This window comes from Aquila chrysaetos, chromosome 6 (genome assembly GCF_900496995.4).
Source record: "Aquila chrysaetos chrysaetos chromosome 6, bAquChr1.4, whole genome shotgun sequence".
In the NCBI taxonomy this organism is placed as follows: Eukaryota; Metazoa; Chordata; class Aves; order Accipitriformes; family Accipitridae; genus Aquila; species Aquila chrysaetos.
In genome coordinates this window covers 47,047,964-47,065,081 of record NC_044009.1, presented here as the reverse complement: position 1 = coordinate 47,065,081, position 17,118 = coordinate 47,047,964, and the positions used below count along the sequence as shown (strand labels likewise).

The 17,118-nt window shown below is 40.4% G+C and overlaps 1 protein-coding gene across 2 annotated transcripts in view; it reads right to left on the bottom strand.

Moving 5' to 3' along the window:
• The window catches only part of THSD7B (thrombospondin type 1 domain containing 7B), a 549,934-nt gene that overhangs the window by 81,046 nt on the left and 451,770 nt on the right, over positions 1–17,118 (bottom strand). For both annotated transcript variants that reach the window (XM_030018353.2, XM_030018354.2), the window contains one exon: positions 4,324–4,502. In XM_030018353.2, coding sequence (XP_029874213.1) covers positions 4,324–4,502 — 179 coding nt within the window. The remainder of the gene's footprint in view (positions 1–4,323; positions 4,503–17,118) is intronic.

The window sequence follows — 17,118 nt, the reverse complement described above, 5'->3', positions numbered from 1 at the left end:
AGGTTTTAAAGCCTACAATTTTGTAAGATTTTCACTTTTCAAAAGAAATTTGACACATTTTTTGCTGATCAAAAAAATTTGTTCTCTCTGAAGTGCAAGTAGGACTAAACCAGTCATTTTCTATGAAAAGGTTACCAGAAATTCATACATCTTCACACCTGCTTCTGAGAGATCTGATCTGTAAATGCACCACTGCCCTCCTTTTCCCTTTCGTTAAACTTCTGTATGCAATTTCAGGAACAGTACTTGCAATTGTAATGTGTAAGGTGTCTGTATTTCTCATATTCTAGACTGAACACCAGAAAATGTCATTAAGAAAAAAATACTCATTTTAAAGAAAGCAGTAAGTTTAAATTTTAAATACGTTACATTTTTTTTCCTGCTCTGCCTGCCTTTACAAATGCTCCTAATCCTTTAAAAATGTTTGCTTAAATATACACTGTATATATAACGGGAATAAACTACTTGCTATGATATTTGTCCTTAGCAGGACTGGGTAAGAGAGAAAGGGGGAGGAAGGAGAAGGAGGGAAAATCTTGACAAGAATATATATTAGAGCAATCAATGAAAAGATAATCCTTGGAATTCATGAGTCTTTAAAATAAGATGCATTTTCTTGTAGTAATCCTAAAAACCTATAAAAGAATATTCAAGCAATAAACCCCCCATAACTCATATTTAACCTTTCAGCATGTAGAACTACATATTAAATAGCTTAGCAACTGCATGCTGTGTAAGTGCATTCAAATAAGAGCAGAAATAGAAAAATGTAAATGCTACACCTCTTTTAGCATGCACTGCACAGCCAAGAACATCTGCCAGCTGACCCCATAATCCAATCGGCTGTTCAGAAGCAATCATATCCTTAGATAAGAGCTGCACAGCTTCTACATGCAATGCCCATTTTCTTTAAGAGATGGAGCAAAATGTAGTTAGCCAGCTCTTCAGCAATTTTCAAACACTTAGAGGTACAAGACGAAAGTAATTCAACATATTACATGGATCTGCATTAAAATACTGTCATCTCTTCCCCCAAATATTGTAATTCATCTTTTAATTTCACAGGGCAACAACACAGAGGAAGTTTAAGGATGAAGTGACTATATCAAATCGAGTGATTATATCAGAATACCAAGTGAACACAGCCCACACAAACTGTCACTTCTATTGGAAAATAACAAAACCTGGAATGAAAATCTGGAAGGGCTGAACCTAGTCCATTGAATATAACGAGAAGAAGTAATAAAAGCGGAATGAATTCTCCTAACTCTGAGTTTACTTCTCACATTTACTGCAAAAGGAGTGGACTGCTTGAGAGGCTCTGCAGGCAGGGGGGGATGAAGACATCTGAAGGAGTGGCTTCGAGATACTCCAGAAGAGCCAAAAACTCCGTGGAATTAAAAGCATAAACCCCACAGAATATCATGCAGTAAAAGAATGTGTCATTATCTCTGAAGAAAATTAAACCTCTGCTAAAAATTTCTGTCCTAAGTACACAAGCAACCTGCACTACACTGACTGAACTTATCTTAGGACAGTCTTTTATGAAGCAGATTATGTGGTTCAAATAATTATTTCTATTCATCACATAAATTGTTTTGATCATGCAAATTGCCTCTCTCTCCAAAGCTTTGCTAAAGTATTTGTACTGGCAGGACACTGGACATGGTGGGAAATGGTAAGAGAGAATTGCTGGAATAGTGTTTCAAGTACCACTCTCTGTAGTTAAATTTATGTCAAATATCTGAAAGGCATTGAAAAAAAAAAAAACATACAGGGGTCTGCCAAGAAGCCTAGAAAACACCCTTCACAAGAAGAGGGTGAAAAGATTATTTAGCTTAATGAGAAAAAGACACAAACTGACTGAGGGCTTTAATTATAAGACACTGGAAAACGGAGGATTCTCCAAAGTGATAAGCAATAACAAGACCCAAGCTCAGAAGCAATAATTAAAAAAAAAAAATACTAGAGGAAATAATAAGGGAAATCTACTGGCAGCTAGAGTTTATTCTTGGTTCTAAGTTATCTAACGTCTTTATCAACTGCATAAAACATAATATAACACAGTAGCCAGTGAAACATAGAGCAAATCTCAGCACCAAGGTGATTTAGCTTTCTCATGTCTGTTATCAAACAAAAGCAAGTATTTTACTGCAGGTATTTAACCCAAATTATATAAAAATAATTACGATGGCACATATTTATATATAAAGAATCTATAGACCTTTGCTCAAGGATTTAAACAGCACCCAGACCAGAGGAAACAGAAGACAATCTGCCTTGCAGTGGATTAATGATATGTGTCCAGCTTAGCTAAACAGCAGCGCGATCAGCTAATTTAGTTTACCATCTGGGTAGGCAACTTGTGCATGCTGCAATGTGCCTAAGGACCTCGATGTTTCTAAATCAGTGCTGGAAGTCAAAGTCCAGTGGGTGCAGAGCAAAACTCCTTCCAAACTGCGCAAAGAACTGAGAAGTGTTTGAGGAGTTAATGAATAGAATCATGCACACAATATGTGTAAATGTGTGCATATCTGAGTGTACACATACATACATATATATACACACACTTTCCTTATTAGCACAATTTCTTCTTATCCTAAAAGGTCCAAAATATATAGGATCTGATCCAATCCTATAAATCTAAATTGGAAAAAGGTAATCCATTGGTGTGCTAAAACAGCTAGAAATAGCTTCTGCCTCAATCCAAAAAAACCCCAACCCTAAAACAAACACAAAACCAAAACAAAACCCCAAACAAATAAACAAACAGAAAACCCACCATACCTAAAAAAACCCAGACCTTAATGCAATTCTAAGGTGTCACTACTAGAGCCCGCAATAGAAAGCCCTCTAATGAATTCAATGGGTTTAGATCAAGATGTGCGTTCCCAGCAAAGAGGCAAAAAGCACCAACCACGTTTATATTAATACCAGCCGTGGCACTTTGCAAGCACTGTGCACTGATAAACTGTACAAAGACATAATTTCCAAGTTGAAACAATTTCCTTCCTTTAATATCTTCTGAAAGGTTTTTGAAATTAGCAAATCTAATGTGTGTGGGAATAGGCAACACTTTATAGCAATAAGTTTACTTTTAATGGAAGTAGTCTGCTGTGTCTATGGGTAACAAACCCCAGTATCTTTTCATTACAAAGGAGCTTATTGTTACCATACAACTTACTGTGGGATTTCATTTTGCCTCTTTGGTGATCTGTCTGATCTATTAAGAAAAGCACTGAGGTATGGACAACATACACTTTATTGGAGTTTTATATTTTCATAGTCCCTGCTGCTTCTGTTAGGCTGCTGCCTATGAATTTCAAATAGTAATAAGGAAAAAGAAAAGGAAAAAAAAAAGGTATTTACCAAGTTTCTCACCGGAAAAAAAATAAACTGTGAAGAAAATGAGGCAAGTTCAGAATCAAGTGTTAGAAGTGGTGCTGCATCCCGGGACACGAATGCTGCAGCAACGGTAGTACAGAAAAACAACTGGATCCACCAGCTCTAGCACCTACAAGCCACTACACAAATAAATCTTTGTATGAATACTATTAAAGTACTACTACACATACTACGCAACATATTTTTACATATATATATATATATTCATAATATATATATGAATTCCCTTCAGCGTGACTGTTTCTGTCCTATTAATTAATTTTCATGGTTGAATCTGAAATAAAGGAGAGGCAAAATTAAATAGCACTTCATCAGTGTTAATTAGTGTTGAGAATTAATCAGCAAATGTAGGAAATCACTATTAGTTTTGCAGAAATGCATACAGCATTAAGTAGCATTTAAATAGATGCTGATCTTTTTTTAAGAGTAGCAATTTAAAGATTATTTTCCTCTGATGGGATACTTCAATATTGAATATACAGAGATTAATATTCAAGGGAACTTGTGTTGTGTTGAAGGGAAATGTTGCTAAAAATAGCAATATATATTTAACAAATGTTTCTGCAGCAACCATAGTCTCAGAGAATTAAGAAGTTTAAAAATATCCATGACGTCTGAGCTCTCTGATGTCTACACACTGTCCAGGTGGGATTATTCGTCCATGGCTTCCTGTGCTCTGGGAGATAAAAATTTCTTCCTATAAGAAGTACGGTGTTTCAGGTCAAATTCTGCTGTTACATGAGCATCTCCCCCTCAATCCTCAAGAAGTTCTGAGCATTGCCTACAAAATCTGACACCAGGTTTGATCCCAGAGATAACTCCTATTTTTCATTTCTTCACCAGCACAGTACCTTTTGATCACAATTAAAAATACAGTAAGCACAGAGAGATTTCTGTTGTTTATTTAACGCTGCTCACCTGGTTCTTGAGATCCAGCTTTGGGCAGGGACGACCTCCGTTGTAAGGCTTCTCCTTAAGCCACTTGGATCGGACTTTCACCCCCGGTCCACAAGAAGAGCTGCAAGGAGACCAACTGGACCAATCGCTTAATTTGCAATCAAACGGGCAAGGGACCGTGCAAGATTCTTCAATGTAACCTAAAGCAAAAATGTAAGAAAGGTTTTAATCGCTGCACCTAATGAACTCCTATCCTCTGATGTCTCACTGCTATCTGAGTAATCAACACAAAATGAGAGCTTCCTAAAGAGAAGACATTTGGCAAACTGACAACGCCCTCCCAACGCAAGATTATGATATTACTTGTAAAGAACAGCAGTGACTAAAACTAATTTCTACTTGGTTTAGTCCAATGAAGGCCATGAGAAAACTGACTCATGTAAAGGGGACACACTGGCAAAAGTATCTGTTGTGAAGCTGGTGGTCACCAACACCTTCCCCACGAGATTGTGGCCATAACAAATTCTGGAGAACTAAGTAGACAGCCCAATTTTGTACTCCTTTAGTATTATGCTAGCCATCTCCAGAGCGGCACAGGCAGGGATTCAGAGGCTCTCTTCCCAGCAGACAGAACCAGAGGACAGTGGAGGCACCAGAGCTGTGTTCTTGGCAGCTCCCACAAGATGCGTGAGGGACCAGTCTGCAGCCAGCCAGCTGGAGCAGCGTGGGATTCGTTCTTGGGAGAAGCAGATGAAACCTGCTTCCTACTTCTTTCTGGTAGTTCTCTTTGTACATCTTTCCAACTGTTTTGCCTATTCTGCGTTTCATAAACAGCATTTTAAAGCTTTGCTTTTACCTTAACCTGTCTTGACATGAAAGTCTGTTGTGGTTTAACCCCAGCCAGCAACTAAGCACCACGCAGCCGCTCACTCACTTCCCCCCCAACCAGTAGGATGGGCGAGAGAATGGGAAAAAAAGTAAAACTCATGGGTTGAGATAAGAACAGTTTAATAGAACAGAAAAGAAGAAACCAATACTGATAATGGTAACACTAATAAAATGACGATAGTAATAATAAAAGGATTGGAATATACAAGTGATGCACAATGCAATTGCTCACCACCCGCCGATCGACGCCCAGCTAGTCCCCAAGCGGCGATGCCCCCACCGCCACTCCCCCCAGTTCCTATACTAGATGTGACGTCCCATGGTCTGGAATACCCCTTTGGCCAGTTTGGGTCAGCTGTCCTGGCTGTGCCCCGTGCCAACTTCTTGTGCCCCTCCAGCTTTCTCGCTGGCTGGGCATCAGAAGCTGAAAATTCCTTGACTTTAGACTAAACGCTACTTAGCAACAACTGAAAACATCAGTGTTATCAACATTCTTCTCACACCAAACTCAAAAACATAGCACTGTACCAGCTACTAGGAAGAAAATTAACTCTATCCCAGCTGAAACCAGGACAAAGTCCTCCCAAGATCATCACCTCTCAAAATCAGAATACCAGACATCTGCAGGACCAACACCTTCCTGAATTAAAACCCAACAGGGTTTCTCAGGGAAAAAACAAGGTTCTTCCATACAGGCACAAGCCAGCAGTTGGTTTAGCAGCTGGCGTATGGGAAGAGAGATTTTGCAGAGCCCAGCACCGGCTGTGGAGCTCCTGGTGTGCAGAAAGGCAGTGGAGGGTGGCCGAACCCTCGGGGTCTCCAGGGAATTACTGGCACCAGTCTCTGGTCAGCAGTGTGGAATAGCTTCTGCACCTTCCCGCCTACCATGCTGCATTCGTTCTCCTCAAGTTTCTATTATCTGCTTGTCATGTCTGTATGTACTATTTTAATTTAAACAAAAAAGAGATTTCATGTTAGACCATGAAAGTCAGTGGCTGCTAAGATCAGCCTTTATTACAGGCAGATTTGACCCGCTGACAGCTCTGGCAATGACGGTCACGGAAATAACTGAATTTCATCCCTACCGTATTTCTGATGTTTCTCATTTTTCTGCCCTTTCTTTCTGTTTGGTTTTCATTGCACTAACACTTCCTCTATATTCCTTACCTTCAGAATACCAAATTAGCTCATTGAACTACTCTTTTATGAAGGGTTTCCTCACTCTATCAAGGTGACAGTCACTGCAGCAGGGAGGAAAAAAAAAAAAAAAACCAAACCAAACAACAAAACCCAGAAAAACCCAACTCAGAAGCAGCTGCCCTCCAAAACCCCCAGACAACAGCCCCAAACAACCAGCAAACACGGAGGCTGAGGCACAGAGATTATTCTGGCCCGGAGCTGGATTTACCGGCTCTGCCATGCCCAAACTTGCTGCTGTTGACCCAAACCAGGACCACGTTACATCCTGAGCATCAACCCACAGCAGCAATACACTGCTTCCCTCCTGATCTTCATGCTGAAGTCAATATCAAGAAAGGTTTCAGACTTATTTAGGTATCCCCCAACAGAAAATATCCTCCTTCTAGAAGTACAAAAAACCCTGATGTTGTTTTTATAAACAGCGCCTTAAAAAATGCTAGAAACAACAGTAGCTCCCTCCTTCAGTTCAATGATGCTCTATTTCTTCCCTCTTTTTCCTTCGTGATGGTACTGTTCCCTCTTCCTTTACAGCGGCCACCCCGTAGCCTGACAGCTGCAATCATTTCCCCAGTAACTCATGCTGTAACTCTTCCCTAAAGCTGCAGACCTGTCCCCATACGGTGTGCTCTGGTTTTCTTTGCTACCTCTTATCTCTGTATGTTGCATTGTCTTTTCTTTTGCAGCTCCAAAGCCACTGGAATTGGGTCTCTTAATTATTTCCGACCCAATCCATTACAGTGGTGTTCACGTTTGAAATATTTCAACTTTGCATGCTTTGTATTCTCATCTAGGTGAGATTACACCCATGCACACACATATACAAATATTTCCAAAACAGACTCGCTTTTTTCCCCCCAAATGAAACTCCCAAATATCTCACTAATATTGTATTCCACCTGCTTAGGTTGCCACTCAAAGCAATTCATAATACATTATGATAAGCAAAAGAAATTTCCTCATGATAGATTTATGAGAAGCATTTCTTAGGCAGTTCTCCAAAGAGTTCTGTTCCACCACCATATGAAATATCATTTTTCCTTGGGCTGTGTGACAGCCTAGGTAATTAACTCTCAACAGAAACAAAGAAAGTGCCTTGTTTCAAAGTAGGATTAGACAGAGGGGTTATCAACTTATCAGTGAAGGCAAAATGGGCTAAGCCTTTTGGCAGTTCAAGACCTACCTCTATAATAAAAAGAAATATAAGACAAAAAAAGAAATATAAGGAAGACGAAAGAAAAGTTACAATAAACAAAACTAAAGAAACTTATTGCATTCCATCGCTGGGAAGTGCTGTGGGGATCCCTTAGCGAACCACAGAATTTCTAAAGATGTCCTGTTGCTAAGAGGCCAGCTCATTACTTTTTGAGTTTCCTTACCCATATTTCTAAATTACATTAAGTATAAACAAATAATGGCCAGCTAATAGAGCATTAAATTACCATACTGCCCAGAGGAAGCTAATTCTCCATATTGAACAATGCTACAGAATCAAAACGGAAACATTCTTTCCAGCTCTTCTCACAGGCTGCCATTATTTCTTCTATCAATCACTTGAGGTTAATCCTATGATGAGATACCCATGGACCAAAGATTTCATTCAACAAAAATTTTCCCCCAAAAATCTTTATGTGATGTATCCTTTCCGCTCAGACAGAGAATGCCTTTATGGCTATCTTTTTATGAGAGAACTAATAAATAACGTTGTACTCAGCTCATCCATTGCCTGTAAGAATGGGATATTTGTTTTCCTCTGTAGGAGCCAAGCAATGGCTTGCCATTGTCAGGGGGCTGAAAAGGCTTCAGGTTGGATACAAACAATAATCCTAGTATTGGCATTCCTAGAAAACTTGTAGCATTGCCATGGTGCATCATACAAAGCAAAAAAACCAAACCAAAACAAAACAAGGGAGATATGCTATTAAAACAACCTATTAATAAAGAATACTACATTCAGGCTATTATCCAGAGAAATACATCTTACCATAAGAGAATACGAATAAAGGGAACAGCATAAACACACTTCTGAGTTATTGTCTCTCAGCTTGGGGAGACCAACTCAAGGTTGAGTTTACACAGCTGGTTTTGTCAGTGTCATCCTTAAACATCTCACTCATCCATCACATTCCCCATTCTTCTGTCCTCTGCAGAACCTGGGATCAAAAATTCATTGAGTTTCCAAGACCTTCTATGGAAAAAGATGTCCTCCTCTCCCCAGCCCTGCTCAGCCTGTTTTTCATGTGTTCTTATATTATTTCTTGAAGCTTCCTTTAACCCTTTTTTTTCTAATTCTACAAAATCTCAAATACTGTTAAAATAAAGCTCATTTAATTTAGAAACAACAGATGAGAGCCTCTGTCCTATCTGAACCAACAGCAGGTTCCTGAACACCACAGAGCTGGAACTGCACACACAGATGTCGCAGGAGGTAGCGACAGAAACACCAGTGCAAGGGATATTTAAGTAGGCACTTTGAAACATACGACTCGGAATAGTCCTGAATTGGCAGGAAAAATTGAGCGGGATGATCAAATAAGCCTTTTCTATGTTTAAGTGCTATTGTTTTACTACTGAGATGCTGCCAACATAATGGGATGAACAAATGCATTTACCTAGGCTACACAGCTCTTTTTACTATTATTTATTCATTAAGAACAATGTGCTTGTTGCTCTACAAGCCACAAATGGAGTCTCTTCCCTAAAGTGTCTATAATAAACAAAGCACCCACAGATGACACAGGATGTACTGGGAAGGCTCAAACACACGATGTAGCAACCATTACTCATCTCATTTCTTCTGTGCAGCCCAAGAGGCAAAGCAATAGCAGGTAGATTAATAAAGTGAGGATGATGGTCTGGTAGGTGTCAGAGGTTAAGGCTCAAATACGCAGTGTAAAAACTGTTATTGTCTCATTTTTGCTGTGGAACCCAAAAGAGCTAAAGCAATAGGAGGCAGCTAGATGATGGGCTGGTGGGTGTCAGCTGCACAGACGCATGAAGAGGCTGTGGATTGCACTGCAGTGCTGGGGGGGAGTTTTGCAGTAGCACAATTTCTTTTCCACCTACACAAGATGCCGTACGTATCACCCCAGGCACAGCCAGCGAGGGGCTGCAATGTCCTTCTGTGTCCCCCTCTATATTCACAAATGGATCATGGTGGGAGAAGCAGGCGATTAGTAGGTTTGCAAGCTAACATAAGACACTGGCATCCACCTGATTGTTGCACTTCCAAATGATAAATTTGCTGCGGGTGTAAGGTCTGCACACAGTGTTAAACAACAGTGCCAACAGGATTCCAAGAGGCTGACTCAAAAGTGATTCGAAAATAAACAACACTTCTCCAGCAGCTTTGGAAACAGATGCTTCTAATTGAATTGGCTTTAAACTCATTTGTAACCTCTCTAACATTTTTCATCATTTCAATTAACAACTTCTAGTGGTTCTACCCTTGTTAGTAAACCTTGAGGTGCTTCATAAAACTCAAGGTCATTACTATGAGAGGGACAATTCTGTGCATCACTGCAACTGCCACTAGTAATAACACCACTAATTTCCCTTGGAGTCTACAGGATAAAAGAGATCACCCTTTAACAACCAAGGCAGCAGCAGAGTGGACAGTGACACAGAAGAAATGTTTTAATTACACAGACCAAAGGTAGAGAAAAAAAATTGATTCATTTTGCAATTAATATTTACATTCATTTGGTTACTGACTGTGAAATATGTAGAATAACACCAGTAAATCCATGTGGTGCTAGAAGTCTAATAGCTAAAGACTTTGTAAGGGAGACCTGGTGGACCATGGCACTCGGTGGGCCAGATTCTGCTCAGCTGAAGCTTTGGGATCTCCTGCAAAGCAAACCTCATGTTTCAACTCAGGTTAAAACTCAGCATTGAGCACAGACTGCAGTTAAGAGACTGACTCCACCAGCTGATCATAGCTCCACGGTTGGGGCTTTCCCAAAGTGCCGCAGATAAGGCAGACAGTGGCGATGGGCCACATGGCATGACCGAAGGCTCCAGAAGCTTGTGAGCTACAAGGGGAGCACCTCATCCTAAGCAATCCAGGTTCAAACATTAAATCCTGCTTCAGGGGAGAACATTATTAACTTAAGGAAACTAAGCAGAAGAAGTCTGGGAGTCTTAAAGCTGCTAACAACTTCAGCTGCATCTGAAAAGGACGTGATATTGCCATGGAACAAATGTCTAATCTTTTTTTTTTTTTTTTTTTAAATACACAAGGATTTGAGAGATTTTATGCATTATTAGTTTGCTAGCTGGGAAATTTAAGAGATAATCTAATGAATACATTCAGCAAATGCACTACGAAAAAATCCAGCAAAAATAACTTTCACATCAAATATTTTCCAAAGCTCAAATACTGGACGCTTAGCTAATTTATTCCCACTTGCTCTTCTCAACAGAGGCACATGCTCTCGTTATCTCATGGCAGACTGATTATAGATTCTAAATAGACCAGAGAGGACTTGTAAAGAAAGCTGGTAAGTTTAACTCAACATTATTGTTATTGAAATTCATCCAAAGGTTGGTTTTATTGCTCAATTTCACAGCCTCTATAAATCCTGACGAGGCAGTTGGGTTGATGCTGACTTTGCATTATGATTCCTAATTTCTTTTGATTTTGCATTACAGTTTTCTTCCTTAAAGAACTTGCAAGCTTACACTTTGAGTTACATACAAACCATCATAGTTGATATATTTAATCTTTTAACTAAATAAGGAAATCTCCATTAATTAGCACACTCCTCGTAACAGATTGCAGAACAAGCTGAGAACTCTTCCAGAGAAGAGAGACTCATCTGCTGCCTTCTGAGTGCAAATAAATAGTGCAAATAAATAGGACTTCACAGTGTACATTCATCTCGAAGGGAACTTTCTATGCAGACAGGCAGAAATCCACTGCACAAATCTGTCTGGACTCCAAAACCAGCTGTGGAAATAATTCCCCCTCCTCCTGGGGCTGCTCCCCTGCAGTGAAGGGCTGGGCTGGCTGCTTGGGAGCCCTGACGTCTTAAGGAAGTCCTTACTCAAATAAAAAAATCATCCACTGGCATCAATAGCAGTTAGGGTAGTACCTCAGCTGTGTTTTTCTATATACTTTGCTCATCACCCTGCCACTGGGAAAATCATCTGCTTTGTCCAAACACAACCGAGTAGCTTGTTTTTTTCTTTATCGGTGTCCTCATCCTCTGTGTATCAGGAAAGAAACTCATCCCACTGTACTTTATTATGAATTGTTTAGCATATATGTTCTTCAGGCTATTCAATTCGTAGTAAAAGCAAACTTTTCAAACAAACCTGAGATTGTGTTTGTTTTTTATTATTATTATGAGATTTATATAATAAAATAAGGCTTTTTTTAAAGTCTGAACACACTTTCGCAACACATCACACAGACAAAATTAAATTGTACATAGATCATCAAATTCCCCTCCTTCTCCTACATCTGACTTCTCTCAGAGGCCCAATTGCACAATAGCTCCGAAAATAGATGTACATTGCAGAGTGCTCTGAAGATCAATATAGACTTGGGCAATTTGGACCAGGCTGGAAGCATCTTCCAGAGCCAAGAGTCCATCACTGGGAGAAAGCTGCCACCAAATGTCACCAAAAATATCTGCCCCCATCAGTAAATCATATATTGCCTGAAGGTCAATGGTTTCAGGCTCTGCTGGAGCACACTAAGAAACTCAATTTCAGAGTTTGGGGCCCTCCGCGGAGAGCATCTTTCTGCCAGCTTCTAAAGATACAGCGTTAGGCACTGTCAACACAATATGCCACTTCATTTCAGCTGCCAAGCTATGACCCCAAGACACAGACAAGCCTCATTTAGACAGCTTCCCTCAGACAACAACACGACGGTTTCCATTTTACGGAATGGGAAACACTGATGCATTTCCTTGTATCCCGATAATTAGCAAGTATTGTGCGTTATAATACTGCTCTTATTTCAGACAAAATAAAGCACCAGATGACTCTGCAGAAGGAAGGAACACTAAGCTATTAGATCCATGTGCAATTAATATTCTCAAGAAAGCTCACAACAACATGCAAAAAAACTTTTCTTTTTTTTTTTTTTTTTTTTTTTTTTGAGATGTACGTTCCTAGTACTTTAATTTACAAACTCGAGAGGCATTACCAAGTGTAAGGGCCTCTGTTCGCGAGCAGGTCACACAGGCACTGAAAAGGCAGGGAGAAGCTTCGGAGCCCGCAGCAATCTCTGCAGCCCTCCCTCCCCGCTGTCACGGGAGGCGAGTGACACAGTGACCTCCGAGATCAATACATTTAAATCAATACACTGCCTCAATTCCTTCTCGTCTCATCGACGCTAAATGAGAAACCTAACTACACACTTTAATTATACTGGCGCTGTTTTAAAGATGCCACTAACCATTATCAGCATTAGGAAGATCTGTGAGCGCTTTTCCGAAGGCCAGGTAGCTGCCGCGAGGTCCAGCCTGCTCGGATAAGGAGCTTCACTCCTGCTATCAGAGGTCACCTTGCTGCAGAGGCAGGGATACCTTCTTAAATAAAGCTGTACTATAAAAAACATCTGATGGAAACAGGTTTTTAAGAAAGGGAACAGTTCTGGTTTTCCACAGCTTAGGCACAGGGAGAGCAGCACAACTCATTTAGATGATGGAAAACCTTGAGATGGAAATAGGACATTTTTGTGACGTTAGCAGGCCCCAGCACAGAGTACTGATGTACTGAATTCCTGATAGACTTTTGTTTCAATTTTGCAGCGTGACTTTGAGCACTCTGGTTGTGTAGTTCAATCTCCTCTGCTGGAGGACTTCAATGAATTCAGACAGAAGCAGAAAGCGATGCAATCTTGTTAAATAATACGATTTTTAATGGTCACTCCTCCATGTTACCAAGTACAAATGAGATCCAAGATTTCATAGAGAGAACCTCTGTCCGTAGTGAGGGATATTAGAAGTTCTGCAAACCAGGCTCTCAGCAATTTAATTTACACCATCCTCATTTGCAACCCTTGGAGGACAGAGAGATTTCAAAGTATATCTCAGACCCAGGAAATAGACTAAGGTAGCATAAATTCTCAGTTACTCATCAATATCATTATTATAATCCTTAGAGCAGACTGAGCTGAACTTTAATTTTATCCACGTTTCCTAATTCAGGCTCATTTCCTCAAATCTTCTAAATTCAGCTGTTGCTATGTTTCTGAGTTGGTCTCCCAAACTCTTTGATCAAGCAGACTACATCAGGCACCTTAAAAGACATCCACTACGTGCCCATCTCCCCCTGTCATGCTAACTTTATCACTGTATGCAGTGCTCCAGCGAACTCATTGCCGCTCAGGCAGTCAGCTCATTTTATTCAGACACTGGCCTATGTGTAAAAACTGGAATTCTTCTTTTTGTAGGACTCTCGTTCCATACATGCAGAAACACACGATGTTGCTTTTGAAGATCTGCAGAATATGTCAGATGTGAAACCCTTTAACTCTCACTGAAATCCACTAAACACCTACTATGTCCATCTGCCACAGGGCTCCCCACCAGCAGTAAAGATACGAAACTGTGACTTTCCACTTAAAAATTATTTGTCCGCCATTTATTTGCCTGAAAGTCCTACTCATCAGAGCTGTATAAAACGCAATCAGGTTAAAAAACCATTGAAAAAAACCCACACAAGACACAGGAGGAATCCTGTGAACTACCACCAGTACATGTCACTTCCCAGTACAGCTACATATGTCTCAAAGGGATCATGAAGTTCTCCATGAGCAGAAAAAGCGTAGAGGTCTTAACACTAGACTACATAATTAATGAAGAGTCTTAGGCTAAAATGGTATTTCTTCATACTTCCAATATAACATATTAAATGGAATGACACATAGGGAGAGAAAAATATTAATTCTAAATCTATCTTTGTATGATCACATTTTATTAGAGCCTTGCTTCATAACAGGCTGTATTTGTGACAAATGCGTTATTAAGGCCGAAGAGACGGGCCACATTTCAAGGAGATACCCTTTCTGTAGCCTACTGCAGAAATCAGGGCAGTAGATCGCCCAGTGCATTAACTTGCTATCAAAGCTCTCCTAAACCTCCAATAGACTATTTCTACACCGAGTTACTATTCTACACTAAAAACATTCCCAACTCCCATGGAAGAGCTTTAATCAACCTGTCAAAAACAGAGAAAAACTGACTGAGCCTAATAATGGGAGGCAAAAGGCACGGACATGAGCAAGGGTGGACAGAGGTGGTCCGGCAAGTGGAGGCTGATGGTGATCGTCAAACACAAGACAGACTGTTTGAGGTTAGTAAAAAATCATTCCTTCACATAGTCTGGTACTGCAGCCTCTTCAAAGGGGTCATTTTATGGAATGCAGCAAAAAGTATAAAAGAAATTTGGGCAAAGACACACTATAAAGATTTATATTTAGAGCCAAGGCATAACAACAGACATCACTATGACTAAATGCAGCACCTACAGAGGATGCTGCTCAAATTGCTAATCCGCTAAATTTTTCCTCATAAGATACATGCTTGCTTTCTGTAAGAAGATAAAGATCTAGAAGAATGTGCATTTCTACAGACTAATGCCTCAGGGGAAGTCTTACCTTGCTTTAAATAAGCTTCTTTGATAGCCAGTTTGACCCATTCAGAAATAACTTTTTTGATGGCTGTTTACCTTTGATTCTGTTGCCAGAAAAACAAAGAGAACAGCAACGTCTGAACAGATGTCTTGTGATCCAATTTCATTTGATAAGTCTTTTAACATCCGGAAGGAAGAACTGTGGCCAAATTTTCTTATGGCGAATAGATTTTGGAAAAAAGGGAAAGGAAAAGATAGGGAATAAATCAATGTTCTTTGAGCACTGTTATGAGAGCAATATGTAAAAATCCTGTAGTCAAACAAGAAATGGAGGGCAGGTCCTTTATGGGCTCTGTTTCTGTGCTTACAGCTCCCCTGGCAGCCACAGTTGTAATTAAGAGTGGCACTGCACACCCAAGGAGATATGTAGAAATGTCAGAGAGAGGTCCAGAGGAGAACCCAGCCAGGATTTTGGGGCTAAATTTAGAAGCTATTCAGCTTTGAGACAGCAGAAAACCAGTCAAAGGTGACAGTGGCTTTGAAGAGTCCTGAAGTGGGGACACGAAGGTAGGACAGGCCTGTCTACAGCTGGCAACACCTTTCGGCCACCCGTGATCCAAACCCAGATGTAATTCCTGTGCTGGGGGATGGAATGGGATGGGCAGTAAGGTGAAATTTTAGCTGAAACTTCTTCCCCAAGCAGTCTTTGAAAAGCTCTGTCCTGGTAAGTAATACAGTCATTTTTCTGTAATAAAAAGGCCACGGAGAGATATACTGTGGAGACACACAGGAGAAACCACAGAGAGAAACGGGAGTATTGTAATATTTAATGAAAGCCAAATGCCAAAAGAAGGGTAGGGTAATGTGAACACTGGGTCTACATGTCATCATTAACCAACGGTGTCAAGACCACCTACTACTCCCACAGTGGAGGCATCCCAAGGCTGTCATGTGTGGGGTCTGGAGCTGGGAAGAGGACAGCCTAGGCAGGGTTGCCCGTTTTCCTTGTAAAAGAAATGAGGCTGTCAAGAATGAGGCCTCCAGAAATGAGGCCTCATCCATAAGATGTTTGTAGGATGCTGTTTATGGAAGTACAGAAACAACTTAAAACTAAAACTAGTTGGATTCTGGAATTAATGGTTTGTGCTAATTTCATTTAGACTAAGACTGAAATTAAATACTTAGGAATATTTTCAAAAACACAGGTGAAACTTCTGTTCAGAAAAGTTTCTATTTCTGAAGATTTTCAAAACAAAATCAGGGATTTCTGCACCAATTTCCTTCTTCAAAATAAAATTTACCAGATATGGAAAAATGTACACCACAGTAATTGCCAGAATAGATACACTTTCAAAAATAAACAGGCATTTATTCAATGTAGCTTTTCCAACTTTTTTTTTCCAAAATTGTTACCTTGTAGGAAAGGTAAGTTTGCTATAAGTCCAGGGTAGACTTCGCTCACATTTCCTTAACTTATTAAGCTCTGCTTATAGTTTTTTGAGCTACACAAATATCATTTCGCAGAACGATTATTAAAATCTAGTGATCAAAAGCTACCTGAAAATAGTTCATTTCCTCCTATAGTGACGCCGCAGGGTTTCAGAGCAGGTCCTTGTGTTGACCCACATGTAGGTCATGCAATGTCTACCGAGCTGGTGGCCAGATTTTTCACATAAGGGAGCATAAACCCCAGAGGAACGCCCCTGGTAGAAATACAGCACTACTCTGGGCTGACCTTTCAGAAAATCAAACTTCATGAGACTTCCTACTACCTGGTTTTCAGCAGTCGGAGTTGAAATTCCTGATCCAGGACCTTTGCATACTGTCCTAAATCTCTCAAGGTTGGGGACACGGCTGATCAGGACAGAAGCAGCTGGCACACACTGCCCTGATGTGCCTCGGAGCAGGGAACATCCCTCCAGCAAACACAAAATCTGTGAGTTTTCACATCACCAAAATTTTTAACTCCTCCTGGTGCATCTGTTTGCTAATCCCACCCGTTTGGGATTAAAGCTGACATTTTCAAGGAGTGACCTTGCCAGCAGCATTCCCAGTAGCAGTGTTACATCGACCCGACTGGGAAGAGCTGAGTGACACCCCTGCATCAGCAGGTGCCAGGGAACCCTCTGAGCAACCCAA